This window comes from Mobula birostris, chromosome 10, assembly GCF_030028105.1.
Source record: "Mobula birostris isolate sMobBir1 chromosome 10, sMobBir1.hap1, whole genome shotgun sequence".
In the NCBI taxonomy this organism is placed as follows: Eukaryota; Metazoa; Chordata; class Chondrichthyes; order Myliobatiformes; family Myliobatidae; genus Mobula; species Mobula birostris.
Genome location: NC_092379.1, coordinates 103,095,275 through 103,112,371, shown reverse-complemented (window position 1 = coordinate 103,112,371; position 17,097 = coordinate 103,095,275). Strand labels below are relative to the sequence as shown.

General features: G+C 39.5%; 1 protein-coding gene across 1 annotated transcript in view; it reads right to left on the bottom strand.

The window, feature by feature from the left end:
• The window catches only part of tex11 (testis expressed 11), a 164,117-nt gene that overhangs the window by 35,922 nt on the left and 111,098 nt on the right, over nucleotides 1–17,097 (bottom strand). Inside the window, exons 18-21 of the mRNA XM_072269761.1 lie at nucleotides 9,946–10,070; nucleotides 7,928–8,013; nucleotides 5,707–5,837; nucleotides 4,412–4,537 (exon numbers count right to left, since the gene is read on the bottom strand). Of these exons, the coding sequence (XP_072125862.1) occupies nucleotides 4,412–4,537; nucleotides 5,707–5,837; nucleotides 7,928–8,013; nucleotides 9,946–10,070 (468 nt within the window). The remainder of the gene's footprint in view (nucleotides 1–4,411; nucleotides 4,538–5,706; nucleotides 5,838–7,927; nucleotides 8,014–9,945; nucleotides 10,071–17,097) is intronic.

Here is a 17,097-nt window from a genome sequence, read left to right as displayed (position 1 = left end):
TTGGGCACGTGGCCAATTGGTGAAGGCGTTCGTCTAGTGATCTGAAAGTCGCTAGTTCGAGCCTCAGCTGTGGCAGCGTGTTTGTGTCCTTGAGCAAGGCACTTAACCACGCATTGCTCTAGTGTCTGTGCGAGGAGTGGCACCCCACACAGCCTTCCAATCTGCGCCTAGTAAGACATGAAAATGCCCGATGCAGGCCTCTCATGGTTTGAGTCGACGTTCCCTCCCTCCCTCCCCTGTCAGGCAAGATTTACCCTTAAGGAAACCATACTGACTTTGGCCTATTTGATCATGTGTCTCCAAGTACTCAAAAACCTCACCCATAATAATAGACTCCAAAATTTTCCCAACCACTGTAGTCAGGCTCACTGGCCTATAATTTCCTTTCTTCTGCCTCTCTCCCTTCTTAGGCAGTGGAGTGACATTTGCAATTTTCCAATTCTCCTGAACCATTCCAGAATCTAGTTATTTTTGAAAGATGCCTCCACAATCTCTTCAGCTACCTCTTTCAGAACCCCGGCGTGCAGTCCATCTGGTCCAGGTGGCTTATCAACCTTCAGACCTTTCAGCTTCCCAAACACATTCTCCTTAGTAACAGCAACTACACTCACTTCTACCCCTTGACATCTTGAATTTCTGGCATACTGCTAATGTCTTCCACAGTGAATACTAACACAAAATATTTGTTAAGTTCATCTGTCCTTTCTTTGTCCCCCATTACTACCTCTTCAGTGTTACTTTCTTAGTATCAGATATCCCCTCTCATCTCTTTTACTCTTTATATATCCGGAAAAAAAAACACTTTTGGTATTCTCTTTTATATTATTGCCTAGCTTACTTTCATATTTCATTTATTTCTCTCCTTATGGCTTTTTAGCTGCCTTGTTGTTGTTTTTGAAAAGCTTCCCAATCCTCTACCTGACCACTAATTTTTGTTATATTATATGTCTCTCTTTTGCTTTTATGCTATCTTTGACTTCCCTCATAGTTGCATCATAACCCCTTTAAAATACTTCTTCACCTTTGGGATGGATCTATCCTGCTTCCAGAAACTGCAGCCACTGATGTGCTGCCGTCATCCCTGCCAGCTCCTCTCTCATACTTCTGTAATTCCCTTCACTCCACTGTAATAATGATATATTGAGTTTAGCCTTTCTCTCTCTCTCTCGCAAACTGCAGGATAAATTCTATCACATTATGTTCACTGCATCCTAAGGGTTTCTTTACCTTAAGTTGTCTAATCAAATTTAGTTCATTACACAACATCCAATTGAGAATTGCCTATCCCCTAGTGGGCTCAGTGACAAGCTGCTCTAAAAGGAAACTTGGCATTCTACAAATTCCCTCTCTTAGGATCCAACACCAACCTGATTTTCCCCGATCAAACTACATATTGAAATCCCCCATGATGATAACACCGCCTTTTTAAATGACTTTTCTATCTCCTGCTGAAATTTGTATCCTACATCCTGGCTACTGTTCGGAGGCTGATACATACCTCCCATTGGGACCTTTTAACCTTGCAGTTTTTAAACTCAACTCACAAGGATTCTAGATATTCTGATCCTATGTCACCTCTTTCTAAGGATTTGATTTCATTTTTTACCAACAGGCTCTTACCAACCCCACCCCCTGTGTTTACCTGCCTATGCTTTTGATACAATGTGTGTCCTTGGATGCTAAGCTTCCAACTGTGATCTTCTGTCAGCCACAATGTCAATCCTGCCAATCTCTAAATGTGCTAGAAGATGACTTACCTGATTCTGTACAATGCATGTGTTCAAATATAACATCTTCAGTCATGTATTCATCACCCTTTTCAATTTTGCCCCCAAGTTACACTTCAACTCCTCCAAATGACTGCAATTTTGCCCTATCAACTGCTCGTCGTTCCTCACAGACACATTACACACTGCATCTACTTGCATACCAACTGCCACATCCTCAGCCCTATCCCTCCAGTTTCCATCCTCTTCCCAAATCAGTTTAAACCCTCCCCAACAACTCTAGTAAACTTTCTTGTAAGGATATTGGACCCCTCGTGTTTGGGTGTAACACACTCTTTTTGTACAGGTAATACCTTCCCCTGAAGAGTGTCCAATGATCCTGAATTCTGAAACCCTATCCTCAGTCACACATTCAGCAGCCACATCAGGCTATTCTTACTCTCACTGGCAAAGGAGTTCAAAACATCATGTAAAATGTACAGTCTATAAAGTTATAGTGAAAGATGCCAATAAAAGCATGCTTACTGTAATGGACCATTTAAATTTGATAATTATACTGTCCAATGTTAAGTATTGAACAGCTAAGTGCCTTGATTAAAAGGAGATGTGTTTTTGTTATAAGGTGTTGTGTTCATCCACTAATACTGCATTTAATAATTTAACTTAAATGGCTGAAAAATTACAATGTATATGTAATAACCTTTGAACATAAAATAATATAACTGTACCCACCTAGCTTTAAATATGTTAACAGGGAGTCCAGTCGTTCATATCTGCCAAAATAAATATTTATGATTAGGTACCATAAATGCAGGATTAAAGAGTTAGAATCTACCTATATATGTTTTAGCTCCAAAATATAACCAGGTCTGGATTCTATAGAGTTTAGAAGAACGAGAAATTTTATTGAAGCTTCCAAAATTACTATACAGCTTGAAAAGAAAGATGCTTTCCTGGCTGAAGAGTCAAGAACCAGTAATCACAGTCTCAGTATAAAGAGTAAGCCAGTAAGGATTGAAATAAGGAAAATGTTTTTCACTTTGAGAGAGCTGAACCTTTAGACTTCTCAATCTACAGTGGTTCAGTCATTGAGTTCACTCAAAACAGAGATTGATAAATTTCTGGATTTAAAGAGAGTCATGATTTATAGGTATAGTGTAGGAAAGACTAATTAGATATTCAGAACTGTGATAAATGTCAAAGGAAACTCAAGGGGCAAAATGTCCTACTCCTGCTCCCAATTCTTATATTTTTATTGTGTAATTTTAGCACATTCTTGCCTCCATCAGTAAAGTTCAGTTTTGTGGAGTAGAAAAATCACAAACTGTAACCCAGTAGTGACCTCTTTATCATTAAATTCTTATACAAAATTGAATAATTACATATTCATGTAGTTCTTAACCTGCTTTCAGTCTTCCTCCAAGCTTCCAGATTAATAGGGTTGTAAGCACTGCTTCAAACACTCAAATATCACTCCCATTTCACCCTATTTCTAATGCTCCAATCCTAAGATCTCCCTTCACTACATTCCTATCTCAGAGTCTGTCTTCTAATCATTTGAGATGCTGAAATACTTTGTTACATTTCTAGATCTTCCTTCAAAGAATCATGGAGCCCTTCTCACTACCACTGCGGGATATTCAGATCAAAAGCCTCAATTATTCACCTTTATAAAATTTATCACTGAGCAACAATGTCGCAAAGTTCCCTAATGAAGTACATAAGTCGGTGATCTCAAGTAAATGTACTTGGCAAAGCAGCCCTGCTTCTTATAAAGTATCATCTGTAGAATTTAAATTCAATTAATGATCTACAAGTTGGAGAAAATGATTCTTAATAAAGAACACCACAAAAACTACTGTATTCTCACAAAAGACCATCTGATTCTCCCATATCCTTCAGGGGAAGACAGTTGCCATTTTTATATAGTGAAGCCCAATGAAGTTGACTCTTAAATATCCACTGAAATGCTAAGCAACCTACCGGGCCGTACCACAGCCATTGGATTGAAATGGAGGAAGAAAAACAAATGGACCACCTGATCAATAGGCACCAAATACGGCCATGGCAAATTTGCTCTTCACAAACATCTGGGGACTTGTATCTAAGTTGGAGGAAGAATCCTGTAGATTGGTCAAGCAACACCATTACATAACTTGTAAGGATTTTTAAGAATGAGTATGATTATGTACCAGACTCTCCAATTACAATTTCCAGGTACACAATGTATAATCAACAGCCACCAGAGGAGGTTGCACAGTTGTTTACAGCTGCATTCCACCAGGACCACTCTGCTCCATACCTCAACACAAACTCCAAACAAAGATGGATGAAGGAGCTGAATTCCAGAGGTAACATGAAGGAGCCTGCAATTGAAATCACGGTAACATTTGACTGAATGTGGTATAAAGAGAGCTTGGGAAAATTGAAATCATTCAGCATCACTCTGATGGTTGAAGCCATATCTTTTTCAGAAAGGAAACTGATTGTGGTCATATAAAATCAATCAGCCCAGATTTAGTCATCCCTCCAGCAGCTCCTTGAGGTGAAGACCTTTGGGCAACCATTCTGAGCTGCTTCACAGATGACCTTTCTTCCATTATAAAGTAACAACTACAGATATTTGCTGATGATCACGTAATGTTTAACTCCACTTGCAACTCAGCAAATTAAACAATCTATACCAGCATGCAGCAAGGCCTGGCCAATATTACATTCAATAAAGGTGACAGTGTACTCAACATCACCCTTGACTGGAAACTCAACGATAAAGTTCTTAGATAAGAGGCACACCGAAACCTCTCCACCATCTAAAACACACAAATCAAGAATGTGAGGGAATACCAGCAACTTTAATGTGTGTTGTTTGAATTTCCAGCATCTGCAGAATTCCTTGTGTTTGTAAAGGAATATTCTCCACTTGGCTAGATTAAGATAGTTAATGCCATTCAGGACAAATCACAAACAAGATAAAATCTGCAGATGCTGGAAATCTGAGCAACGCACACAAAATGCTGGAGGAACTTAGCAGGCCAGGCAGCATCTATGGAAAAAAAATACAGTCAATGAAACGTCGACTACACTTTTTTCCATAGGTGCTGCCTGGCCCACTGAGTTCCTCCAGCATTTTGTGTGTGGTGCCAGGACAAATCAATCCATTTCTTTGGAATTAACATTCAATCCCTCCACTACCAGCATTAACTGCTACAGTGTGTATCATCAACAGAGTACATTGCAATTACTTGATCTGATTTACTCTCACAGCAACTCAAATCTGTAAACTCTTCTATTGAGGAGGACAAGGTCAGCAAGCATATGGGAAAACTACCTTCAACTGCAAGCTCCCCTTCAAGTCACACACTATACTGATTTGGAAATCCATATTAATATTAAAATGTACATGGAAGTATCTCTTTAGTCGCAGAACTGGTACAGAAAAAACTTTTAATCATTTGTTGGATATACACAAATGCAGGTGAGTGATTTTGCTAATCAACTACAGTGGTGAAGCCAGAAGGACCAATGGAAACCAGGATCTTCCCCAATAACCATGAAGCATATTAAGGATACCCTTTAAAATTTGGTTAAATTTTAATTCTTACCCACTCATCTTTTTACACTGGTAAGAGGGAAAGCATATAAGAAACTTTGCCATAATGCTGGAGCCTATGGTTGGGATAGAAGTAGGGCTGAATAATCAAAAGATTATCAAGGAACAGCTATCTTACTTTGGTTAGTTTGTTCTAGTTATTACTATCAAGAATTTCAGTGGTCAGATCAACAACAAAAGACTAAAAATATCTTGATTTGAGTTCCTATTAATGCTAAAATTAATGTGAACTAGCATGGGAAAATTTCTACATCTTTTATCAATGGTCACATTGTTCACAGCAAGCATTGCAAAAATCTGCTGCACAGTGCCATGAGGTAGAAAGCATAAATGAGAAGAGAAGCAATCGTAGCTTAAACTTTGGTTTACTCCAAATAAAGTTCTGCAAAATGTTCTCCAAGATACTGTAATCAGGTCTCAGGGGCAAGAAATTCAAAATAATATCCTGGGAAGTATTCAAAACTGTATTCACCCCACCAGTAACAACCTTTAACAGGGCACTTAAAGAAAAGCAGTATCATTGGATCACAGCAATATTCAGAATACAGGTGCAGGTAAGTTACCTTACGTTTTTATCCTCTGTGTCCGAAATAGATGGCACGAGGTGAATTAAACTTCTGCTTAAAATAAATTGTTCAAAAGAAAATTAAGCTACAGTACATCAAAATTACAGCACATAAACATCGTCTAAAATCTCAAATATATTCTTACAACTTAAAATAAGGGGTCAGCCATTTAAGAACAGGGATTTCATACTTAAGTGATCATCAATCGAAAGAATTGTCTATGGCAGAGAGCTGTGGAGGATGAACTATTGAATTTATTCAAGGCCATTATAGACAATTTTAGGGAGTGTTCAGGAGTTATGTGAAAATAGCAGATTTTAATTCAAACAAGAACCAGGCTTCAGTTCTTACTATAAATGTAAGTTTGTTCAGGAAGCTTGCAACTAGCCTTCAGTTTTTTTTGTAAGCAAGCAGTAAATTGAAGTTAAAAGCACAGGCTGGTCCACAGACTAAGAGATTGCAAATGCAAGAGCAAAACATTAAAACAATGGCATTGTGTTAACTGGCTTTCATCAAACCACTGTTGTCTTGAGTGCAAACTGATAGGCCAGACGGATGTTGTCACTTAGTGTATCAAGGATGGTATCTGTGTACTTACTGTATCAATTTTATGTACTCAGAGGAAGCCCTAATAACATTATTTCTGGGTGCCTGGCTCTCCGTTGTCAAAAATATTTTAGAATATTTGTGTTCATCAGTTTCTCCCAAAGGCGTTTAGAACTTCAGAGGCGAACATGAAGTACAATGCGCTCCCACTATGTATCTCAAAAAAATCATTTGTCAACCCAAAGTATTGAAGTAAACCATGTCATTGTAACTACTGAAATTTCATTGAATCACATGCTGCTGCCATTGATCCTAAGGGTATAAAAATGTGATGCACCTTTGGGTTTGTAAGCCTCTAGCAAGAATGTCTCCAGAATGATGTCTGTTAGCTGTGCTGAATAAAGACTTCTATATCACCAGCTTCAATGTCTCTACAGTGACTTTGATCAATGCCACAACAGACAATTATCTTGGTCTTTAGTTTTCAGGGAACAAGAAGGAAAGAGGACCTCAGGGCAACTTTAGATTAGCTACGAGTGGAGCAGGCTTGACGAATGCATGGCTTACTTCAGCTCCTATTTATGTTCTTTCATTCAAAAACTTTAATACACAAAGCCCAGAATTCATATGCACCAGAGCACCCTGCAGGATTACTAGGAGCAGGACACACTTGAAAGTCAATGCAGAGGTCTTGGGGGAGGGTTCTCCTTCTATTGATCAGGATGTCAGAGGTACCCGTAGATTAAAACTCAAAACCAAAGATCGATGGTTGGAAGATTTCTGAAGATCAGAGTTTGTGAGTTGGTGATGGCCAGATATCAAAGACTAAGACTTGGAGGGAGGGGATTTGGGACTCAGATAGCTCAGTACCAAATGATTGCTTTCTCTTGATGCTGAAGCACGTGTGAACGTCAGCCAGGTTAGATGAACCTCCCTACGTTCTTCTACAGTACCTTCCAAAATTTTTGCTTCTGTTTGAATAAACAACATGACCCAAGTTTATTAGTAAATCTTAACAGAGAAACTTAACAAAGTATATGGATGTTTACCATAATCTTTTTTAAGTTGGCACAACGGGGGAAGAAATGCTCAAGATGCAAGATCATGTTGTTTTTAACAATTATATACAGACACCTTGTGGCTTCCATCAGCTGCAGATGGCTTCATATGAATTTCAAATGTTGTCATATTCTGTGAGTACTCCAGTGTAATAGAGAGCAGTACATGGACAACCAGTTAGGAAGAACCTTCTTAGTGATAATTTCCAACAGAGAAGACCTTGAAATCTTTCTTATGTACCAAAGGTAAAAAATGAACAGGAGAAAATTTTTAAATTTAAAATTGAGTTGAAGTACTGAATCGGAGGTGGGGGGGGGGGCAATGTTACCACTCAGACATAGTTGTAAAGGTAGTTTGATTTTTCTGAATAACCAATAAGAAACCTGACTTACTACATCACATTAATGCTAGTTCTGTACCTGAGAGCTGTGAATAACTGAATACTGTCTTGGGAATATTCACATAGATACTCAAATGCTTTTCTGGCAGCAGCATCTTGCTCATTCTAAGGACATACAAGTGTCATTAATCACATATTAAAATATTAAGTCATTACAAAATGTATTTAGATTGTTTTAAAAGGAAACATCAATTAGTTAACAACTTTCATTCTCAACTTTTTTTTAAAACAATACTTTCAACATTGGGATTTTTGCCGAAATTAACAAGGACATGGTTGGAATTTGTCAACAAAAGTTTAAAGGATAGAAATTTGTCCTCTGTTGTAGTGATTAAACTTGGAAACACTAAAGTGCACGCATATTAAATTCCACTTGGGACCAAGTTCAAAAGAAGTTCAACATATATTTTCTACTATATATATAGTTATCCCTTTACATATCATAAGAATCACCAGTAACACTCGTGTTCAAACTGGCTGACTAACTGTACTGTTTGCTGAACTGTAGGATTAGGCTGTTGATGATAGGTCAGCTAGTTTTCACATTATTTGTTAATGCTCTGGATGAGGGAATTGATGGCTTTGTGGCCAAGTTTGCAGATGATCTAAAGATAGGTGAAGGGATAAGTAATGTTTAGGAAGCAGAGAGTCTGTAGAAGGACTGGGGCAGATTAGGAGAATGGGCAGAAAATGACAGATAGAATAAGGTGTGGGGAGTCTGGTGAGGAAAACAAAGCCCTCTGATTGAGTGGAAATCCCCATTTCATTGCCATCTTATCCCTTCTTCTGGAAAACAGAGAAAGAGTTAAGGCCAATATGAGTAAATGAAACGTGTATGAACAGATATTGCAGAAGACTAAAGACATTTCAGACAGTTCTTTTAAGTAAATAACATTTGCAGATGCATTAGCTTTCATCAGGCACATGAATGTTAGCTTCAAGATTTCATCTTCAAAGTACTTGATAAGGTACATAAGTTCTGAGACACTGGAGAATATTCCTATATGAACCACAAATAATTAATTTTCTCAAACCACAAAGCTATGAAACTTTTACAATAGTAACTATTTTATTCTTTTTTTTTTGTTACCCAGGTGTTATTGGCAATCTATTGCCCATCCCTAACTATCTTTGAGAAGGGGCTGATGAGTCATCAACTCATCTTTCTCATGAAAGTATTTCTGCAGGTTATTGAGCAGAGAATTGCCATATATAGAGACAGTGACAATGCAGGGCAAGCAATATATTTAAAAACATGTTGCTGTGCAGGTGGAGGTGGTCCGATCCACCTGTTGCCTCTGCCCTCCTTAGTGGTCGTAGATCTGAAAAGTAATAGTGGAATAGCCAAACTACTAAAAGCTGTGCTGGCATATTGAAGACAATGACTATTCACCATCAATGTTCTCCTTTGTCAAAAAGCAGCAACCACGATGCGGTGCATGTTTTCCAGGGTTCCTGCATGAACCGTTAATGTCAATGGAGAACTTTGGTTTTACAGATGAGTGTAAGGCGTTCTCTCTTCTATACTTCAATTATCCAATTCTATCAGTTCAACACTATATTTCCTACTCTGTCAGATACTTGCCCAAGCTTTCCTCAAGTACAGTATACCTCTAATATTAATTCAATTGCTACATTTGGTAGTGAACTTTGCATTCTTACCATTCTTTAGATAAACACATTTCCTCTGAATTACCAATTGGATTTGTTGATTATCTATACTCTTCCCCACAATTGGGACTATTTTCACTGCATCAATTGCATCAAAAAACTTCATAATTTTACAGACATCCATCAGATAAGCCCTCACATTCTACTGCATTTCTTTGTATCAATCAGATGTATCAATTGTAATAAATATTTTTGAATAGATATATTCCACAATGTTACGTTACTTTGATATACAGTGTACAGAACTTTGAAGTATGTCAGTCATCCAGTAGTAGCAGTTCTGAACTTCGCAAATGGGCATCATTTACATCATGTAGCGCATTTTTTTGTTGAATATTCTGATCTTACAAAACTAATCTTCTTTACCTCGAGAGCAACTTGTGCAGCAAGACTCAAAATATCAGTCACTGGGATTCTGTCAGTTAACATCTTATCCTCGCATCCTTCTGGCTTTTCTGCAAGTTTCCCTATGATTTTAATCGCTTGCACAGCTAAAGCATAACAGAAATGTTCAAAAATTATGTCTTTCTATTCATATTTTATATCATTACTTTGAAATAACTCCATTATTAAACAGAATACATACTTTCTGCATTAGCCTATGGGAAATTTAAAGGGAAATTTTATTTATATACAGTATATATATATTTTATATTTACATTAAAAGAAAAATTGAATTTCCTTGTTAGTTCCAGAATTCTCATCCTTCATTTACCCTTCAATCTCAAACAAACATTCCCTAAACCATGCAATTCTAGCAAAGATTGGTAACTAACTAGTTTCAGAAAAGGAGGAAGTCATGGAGGGATTGTCTACTGAGTCTTTGTGGGTGGAAGTTAGAAACAGGAAGGGGTCAATAACTCTACTGGTTTTTTATAGACCACCCAATAGTAACAGGGGCATTGAGGAGCAGATAGTGAGACAGATTCTGGAACGGTGCAGTAATAACAGGGTTGGCATGATGGGGGATTTTAATTTCCCCAATATTGATTGGCATCTCCCTAGAGCGAGGGGTTTAGATGGGGTGGAGTTTGTTAGGTGCGTTCAGGAAGGTTTCTTGACACAGTATGTAGATAAGCTTATAAGAGGAGAGGCTGTACTAAATCTGGTACTGGAAAATGAACCTGGTCAGGTGTCAGGTCTCTCAGTGGGAGCGCATTTTAGAGATATAGATGACAATTCTATCTCCTTTACCATAGCATTGGAGAGAGATAGGAACAGACAAGTTAGGAAAACGTTTAATTGAAGTAAGAGAAAATATAAGCTAGATAGATAGAAGGTATACTTTATTAACCCCGAGGGAAATTTGGTTTCGTTACAACCGCACCAACCAAGAATAGAGCGTAAATATAGCAATACAAAAAACCCCAACAATCAAACACCAAAATGCAAACTATGCCAGATGGAAAATAAGTCCAGGACCAATCTATTGGCTCAGGGTGTCTGACCCTCCACGGGGGGAGCTGCGCGTTCGATGGCCACAGGCAGGAACGACCTCCCGTGCCGCCAAGTGTTGTATCATGGTGGAATGTGGCCGAAGTCCAACAGTAAAAAGTTCAATGTCCAGTCTGCAAATATGTTCCTCGATTGTAATATACCCCAGATTGCACCATCCGTTGTTAGCCAGAACAGTAAGCACTGAACTCCTTTATGCTTACCGCTCTCAGCGCACTTCCAGTCAGCCAGAACGGTATTACCCACCGAACTTCTCTTCTCCAAAAGTCTCTGCTGTCTCGACCCGGTCCTCTTTCCTCGGCTTTGTGATCCCCCTCTGTGTGTTTTCCTCCGGATTTCAGCAGGGGTGTCCACCACTCTGTTCGCTAAGCCGGCCGGTCTTTGCTGGTCTGTGAAGTACACAATGCGACCCTTGCTTCTGTCCTGCGTGTTGGGATGTAACCATTTGCAGGGCTAAAGAAAACCCACATAAAACTCTCTCTACCAGCATGTTAGAGAGGGTGCAGCTTCGAAGTGTTACCGTGAGAAAAAAAATACAAAAAATAACGTAAATTAAAAAGAAGAAGAAAGTAAGAATAGATCGGAACGGCTGTACCAGGCTGCATGCACGACCGGCACATGCGCACTATCAGGCAGGAACTTGGAAGCATAAATTGGAAACAGATGTTCTCAGGGAAATGTACGGAAGAAATGTGGCAAATGTTCAGGAGATATTTGTGCGGCGTTCTGCACAGGTACATTCTAATGAGACAAGGAAAAGATGGTAGGGTACAGGAACTGTGGTGTACAAAGGGGGCTGAAAATCTAGTCAAGAAGAAAAGAAAAGTTTACGAAAGGTTCAAAAAACTAGGTAATGATGGGAGATTTAGAAAATTATAAGGCTAGCAGGAAGGAGCTTAAGAATGAAATTAAGAGAGCCAGAGGGGGCCATGAGAAGGTCTTGGTGAACAGGATTAAGGAAAACCCCAAGACATTCTACAAGTATGTGAAGAGCAAGAGGATAAGTTGTTAGAGAACAGGACCAATCAATTGTGACAGTGGAAAAGTGTGTATGGAACCGGAGGAGGCAGAGGCGGTACTTAATGAATACTTTGCTTCAATATTCACTACGGAAAAGGACCTTGGCGATTTTAGGGATGACTTACAGTGGACTGAAAAGCTTGAGCATATAGATATTAAGAAAGAGGATGTGTTGGAGCTTTTGGAAAGCATCAAGTTGGATAAGTCACCAGGACTGGATGAGATATACCCCAGGCTACTGTGGGAAGCGAGGGAGGAGATTGCTGCGCCTCTGGCAATGATCTTTGATCTTTGCATCATTAATGGGAATGGAAGAGATTCTGGAGGATTTTGGAGGGTTGCAGATGTTGTTCCCTTATTCAAGAAAGGGAGTAGAGATAGCCCAGGAATTATAGACCAGTGAGTCTTACTTCAGTGGTTGGTAAGTTGATGAAGAAAATCCTGAGAGGCAGGACTTATGAACATTTGGAGAGGCATAATATGATTAGGAATAGTCAGTATGGCTTTGTCAAAGGCAAGTTGTGCCTTAGGAGCCTGACTGATTTTTTTCAAGACTGATGAAGGTAAAGCAGTAGATGTAGTGTATATGGATTTCAGCAAGGAATTTGATAAGGTACCCAATGCAAGGATTATTAAGGGAGTAAGAAGGCATGGGATCCAAGAGGACCTTGCCTTGTGGATCCAGAACTGGGCTGCACACAGAAGGCAAAGGGTGGTTGTAGACAGGTCATATTCTGCATAGAGGCTGGGAGGTTGGTGAACAATGATGTGCCTGATCTGTTCTGGGACCCCTTCTCATTGTGACTTTTATAAATGACCTGGATGAGAAAGTGGAGGGATGGGTTAGTAAACTTGTTGATGACTCTCAAAGGTTGGGGGTGTTGTGGATAGTGTGGAGGGCTGTCAGAGGTTACAGCAGGACATCAACAGGATGCAAAACTAAGCTGAGAAGTGGCAGATGGAGTTCAACCCGGATAAGTGTGAGGTGGTTCGTTTTGGTAGGTCAAATATGATGGAAGAATATAGCATTGGTGGCAAGACTCCTGGCAATGTGGAGGATCAGAGGGATCTTGGGGTCCGAGTCCATAAGACACTCAAAGCTGCTGCTGTGTGACTGTGTTGACTGTGTGATTAAGAAGGCATATGGTGTATTGGCCTTCAGCAACCATGGGATTGAGTTCAAGAGCAGAGAGGTAATATTACAGCTATACAGGACCTGGTCAGACCCCACTTGGAATACTGTGCTCGATTCTGGTCACCTCACTACAGGAAGGACATGGAAACCATAGAAAGGGTGCAGAGGAGATTTATAAGGATGTTGCCTGGATTGGCGAGCATACCTTATGAGGATAGGTTGAGTAAACTTGGCCTTTTCTCCTTGGAGTGATAGACGATGAGAGGTGACTTTATAGAGGTGTATAAGGTGATGAGAAGCATTGATCGTGTGGATAGTCAGAGGCTTTTTCCCCAGGGCTGAAATGACTAACACGAGAGGACACACTTTTAAGGTGCATGGAAGTAGGTAACAAGGAGATGTCAGGGGTAAGTTTTTTTATGCAGAGAGTGGTGAGTGCATGGAATGGGTTGCCGGCGACGGTGGTAGAGGCAGATACAATAGGTTCTTTTCAGAGACTCCTGGATAGGTACATGGAGCTTAGAAAAATAGAGGGCTATAGGTAACCCGAGGTAATTTCTAAAGTAAGTACACGTTTGACACAGCATTGTGGGCCGAAGGGCCTGTTTTGTGCTGTACGTTTTTCTGGTTCTATTTCTATGTAACTAGCTTCCTTGCCTTTACGTTGAATCGATGTTTATCTATCTCATGTTCCCCTAGATCTCTTTCTCTTCTGCAATCCAATTTACTTTCCTCCATGAAATTTTAACAAAAGGTCACTGGTTCTAGAAGTGACTGGTATTCCATTGGTGGGTCAATCACTATGCAGTGGGACAACAAACAATTTGTGGATCCGCTGAAATGAAGTTTCACTGCACTTAAGGCCCACGGCATGCAAACTACCAAAATATTTTTGCGCAAGAATCTTTCCTTTACACACACCCTGAAGCTAATTAGATTAAGTCTAAGGCAACGATGAAGAGAGGAGGTGATACTCACTCGGAAATGGAAGGCCAAGTTGGCAGGTAACAAAGGGTGAATGTGGGGGGGAATCAGAAAACACGGTGATCCATTCAGTAAATGAAGAGATCAGGATTGCTTGAAAATTCCCGTGAGAACCAGCTACCAGGATTCATTTGATCTAAGGAGAGAGGGCTAATTCAGTAGATAAGGTAGAGATGCAGTTACCAGTTCGGGAGTTTGCGGGAGTGGTGAATAGTCAGTGTTTGTAGGTGCATAGTCAGGTTTAATAGCAAATTGATAAGTGGGACAAGTGGTCAGATGAGGTTGTAGAAACAAGGAATTAAGCAGTTATGTAAAGAAGATCTACCTGATTCAGATTCTAAGGGCTGGCTTGGAAACTGTTCACCAGGTTAACAGATGCTATGAAGGCCTACATGAACATGAGTAGTCCACATATAAGGTGCAATCTATACGTGCAGTAGAAATCCCAGAAACATGTGGTTCTGGGAACCTCCACGTGACAGTACAATGTACAAATGAAGGATCTAGACTAGGAGTTGATAACATGAATTTTAACGATGCCTTCTTTTTCACAGAAATTGTATTGCATAGTGCACAGAAATACGATACTGCGTGATACAATTTCTAGGCAAATGACTCAACACTGGTTAACTGGCAGGTATTGGGTGTGTCGAATTCTTTGGAAAAGGAACAAAACTTTTCTAAAGGTCCTTTAATTCCTAACAGTATAACAAATATTTTCGAAAGTCAAAAAAGCAAAAGATTGAAATCAGAAATAAAAGGTCAATGGCCTGAGACATTTAAGAGAAGTTTGTATAGGTACGTGGATCAGAGAGGTACAGAGGGCCATGGACTGACTGTGGGTAGATCGGACTAGGAAGTAAAGCAGCTTGGCCTGGACTGGATGGGCCAAAGGGCCTGCTTCTGAGCTGTAGCGCAATCTTATAGTTCAACTCCTCCATTACAGGAATGTCCCTCTCCAGCATCGAGTACATCTTCAAGAGGCAGTGCCTCAAGAAGGTGTTACCCATCATTAACAGTGGTGTTGCAATAACAATCTGCACTCAGCATCAGCAAGACCAAGGAATTACTCGTGGACTTCAAGAAGGAAAAGTCAAGGGAATAGAGAGCAGTCCTCATTGAGAGATTAGCAGTGAAGAGAGTGAGTAATTTTAAGTTCCTGGGTGTCAACTCTCTGAAGATCTATCCTAGGTCCAACATATTGATGCAATTACAAAGAAGGTATGACAGTGGAAATATTTCAAAAGGATTAAGGTGACTTGGTACATCAATAAAGATTCTTGCAAGTTTCTACATGTGTACAGTGGAGAGCCAAGGGGTCACTGCACAGGATCAGAATATAATGCAGAAAATTGTAAACTCAGCCAGCTCCATCATGTGCACTAGCCTCTCCAGCATCAAGAACACCTTCAAAAGGTGATGCCTTGAGAAGGCGGTATCCATCTTTAAGGACTCCTATCATTCAGGACAAGCCATCTTCTTATTGCTACTATCAAGGACGATGCACAGTAGCCTGAAACACTCAGTACTTCAAGAACAGCTTCTTCCCCTCTGCTGTCAGATTTCCGAATAGGCAATGAACCCATGAACACCAGCTCACAATATATTTTTTCCTCTCCTTTTGCACTACTTATGTAATTTAGTTTATATACAGTAAATATTTCTTATTGTAGTTGCTTTTAAGATTATTATGTATTGCAATGTACTTCGGCCACAAAACTACAAATTTCACGACATATGCCAGTGATATTAAACCTGATGCTGATTCTGATACTGATTTTGAGTTTGCATTTCTATAGAAGATAGTTTGATGTCATGTAGTATTTGTCATGTAAATTGCAAATGGAAGTTCAGTTTAAATACTGGGCAAATCCAAACAGCAGTTCAGCATAAATTCCCTCACCATCTTAAAGCTCTCATTTATCTAGCTGCTGCTGGATGTTTGAATTAAAATTACTTAGTTAGTCAGCCCTGACACTGCAGGATTGAGATGTAGTTGTAAGGGTATTAAAGATTCTACCTTCTGCACAGATAATCTTCATTGTCCTGGAGAACTGCACAGGTGTCAGTATATGATAGCAAATAATCCCAAGGGGCCATTTGTATCAAAACATAAACAGGGGAGGTGGAAGGAGATCAGGTAAAGCAATACCTAAGAACAAATACATAAACCCTATTTTTTTTTTTGTAGATGGTTCCTCACTTATACAGGATGGTGACAGAAGAATCAACTGTGGAATATGTGTAAGGATAAAAGAACACAGAGTAATCAAGGAGAACGCTCACTCAAAATTATCCTGTAAGGGAATAAGAAGCTAACAAGTTAGAAAAACAAGGTGATGCAATCAAAAAGGCAGTGGCAGACTAGGGACATTGGAAGACAAAAGGAGGAACAGGTTGAGATAATGGATTTAAGAGGAGAAAAATAAAAACAGAATTACAATAATTGAAATATACAAAGAGCAGTAAATAGAGTTTCTCTCTGCACCTAACTGATCATTATTGTTGAGGGTTAATACTTGTAACAGCAGCTCAAAAACCCACTCAGTGATTCAGAAACAGATTCTTCCTCTCTACCATGAACCCATATTCCTCTTTTGGACTATACTTTTTGTAACTTAGAATAACTTTATGTCTTTGCACTGTACAGCTGCCACAAAATAAAATTCATATCACATAAGACAGTGATAATAAATTTGACTTGGAACACTGAGATGCAGGTAGGCAAGAGTAGATGCCCAGGTTAGGAACATTTGGGTTGAGGTGTTGGAAGGGAAGAAGGAAGTGGGGTGCTGGAAGGGAAAGGAGAAGCCAGTTGGGGGCTTTCAGAAGAATTCAATCTGCCCAGGTTCCTCGTCTTTTTTCTGCGATGGAAGGCTAGTCTGCTGAACATCGACTGAAACTGGTACAAGGCTACTTCAACA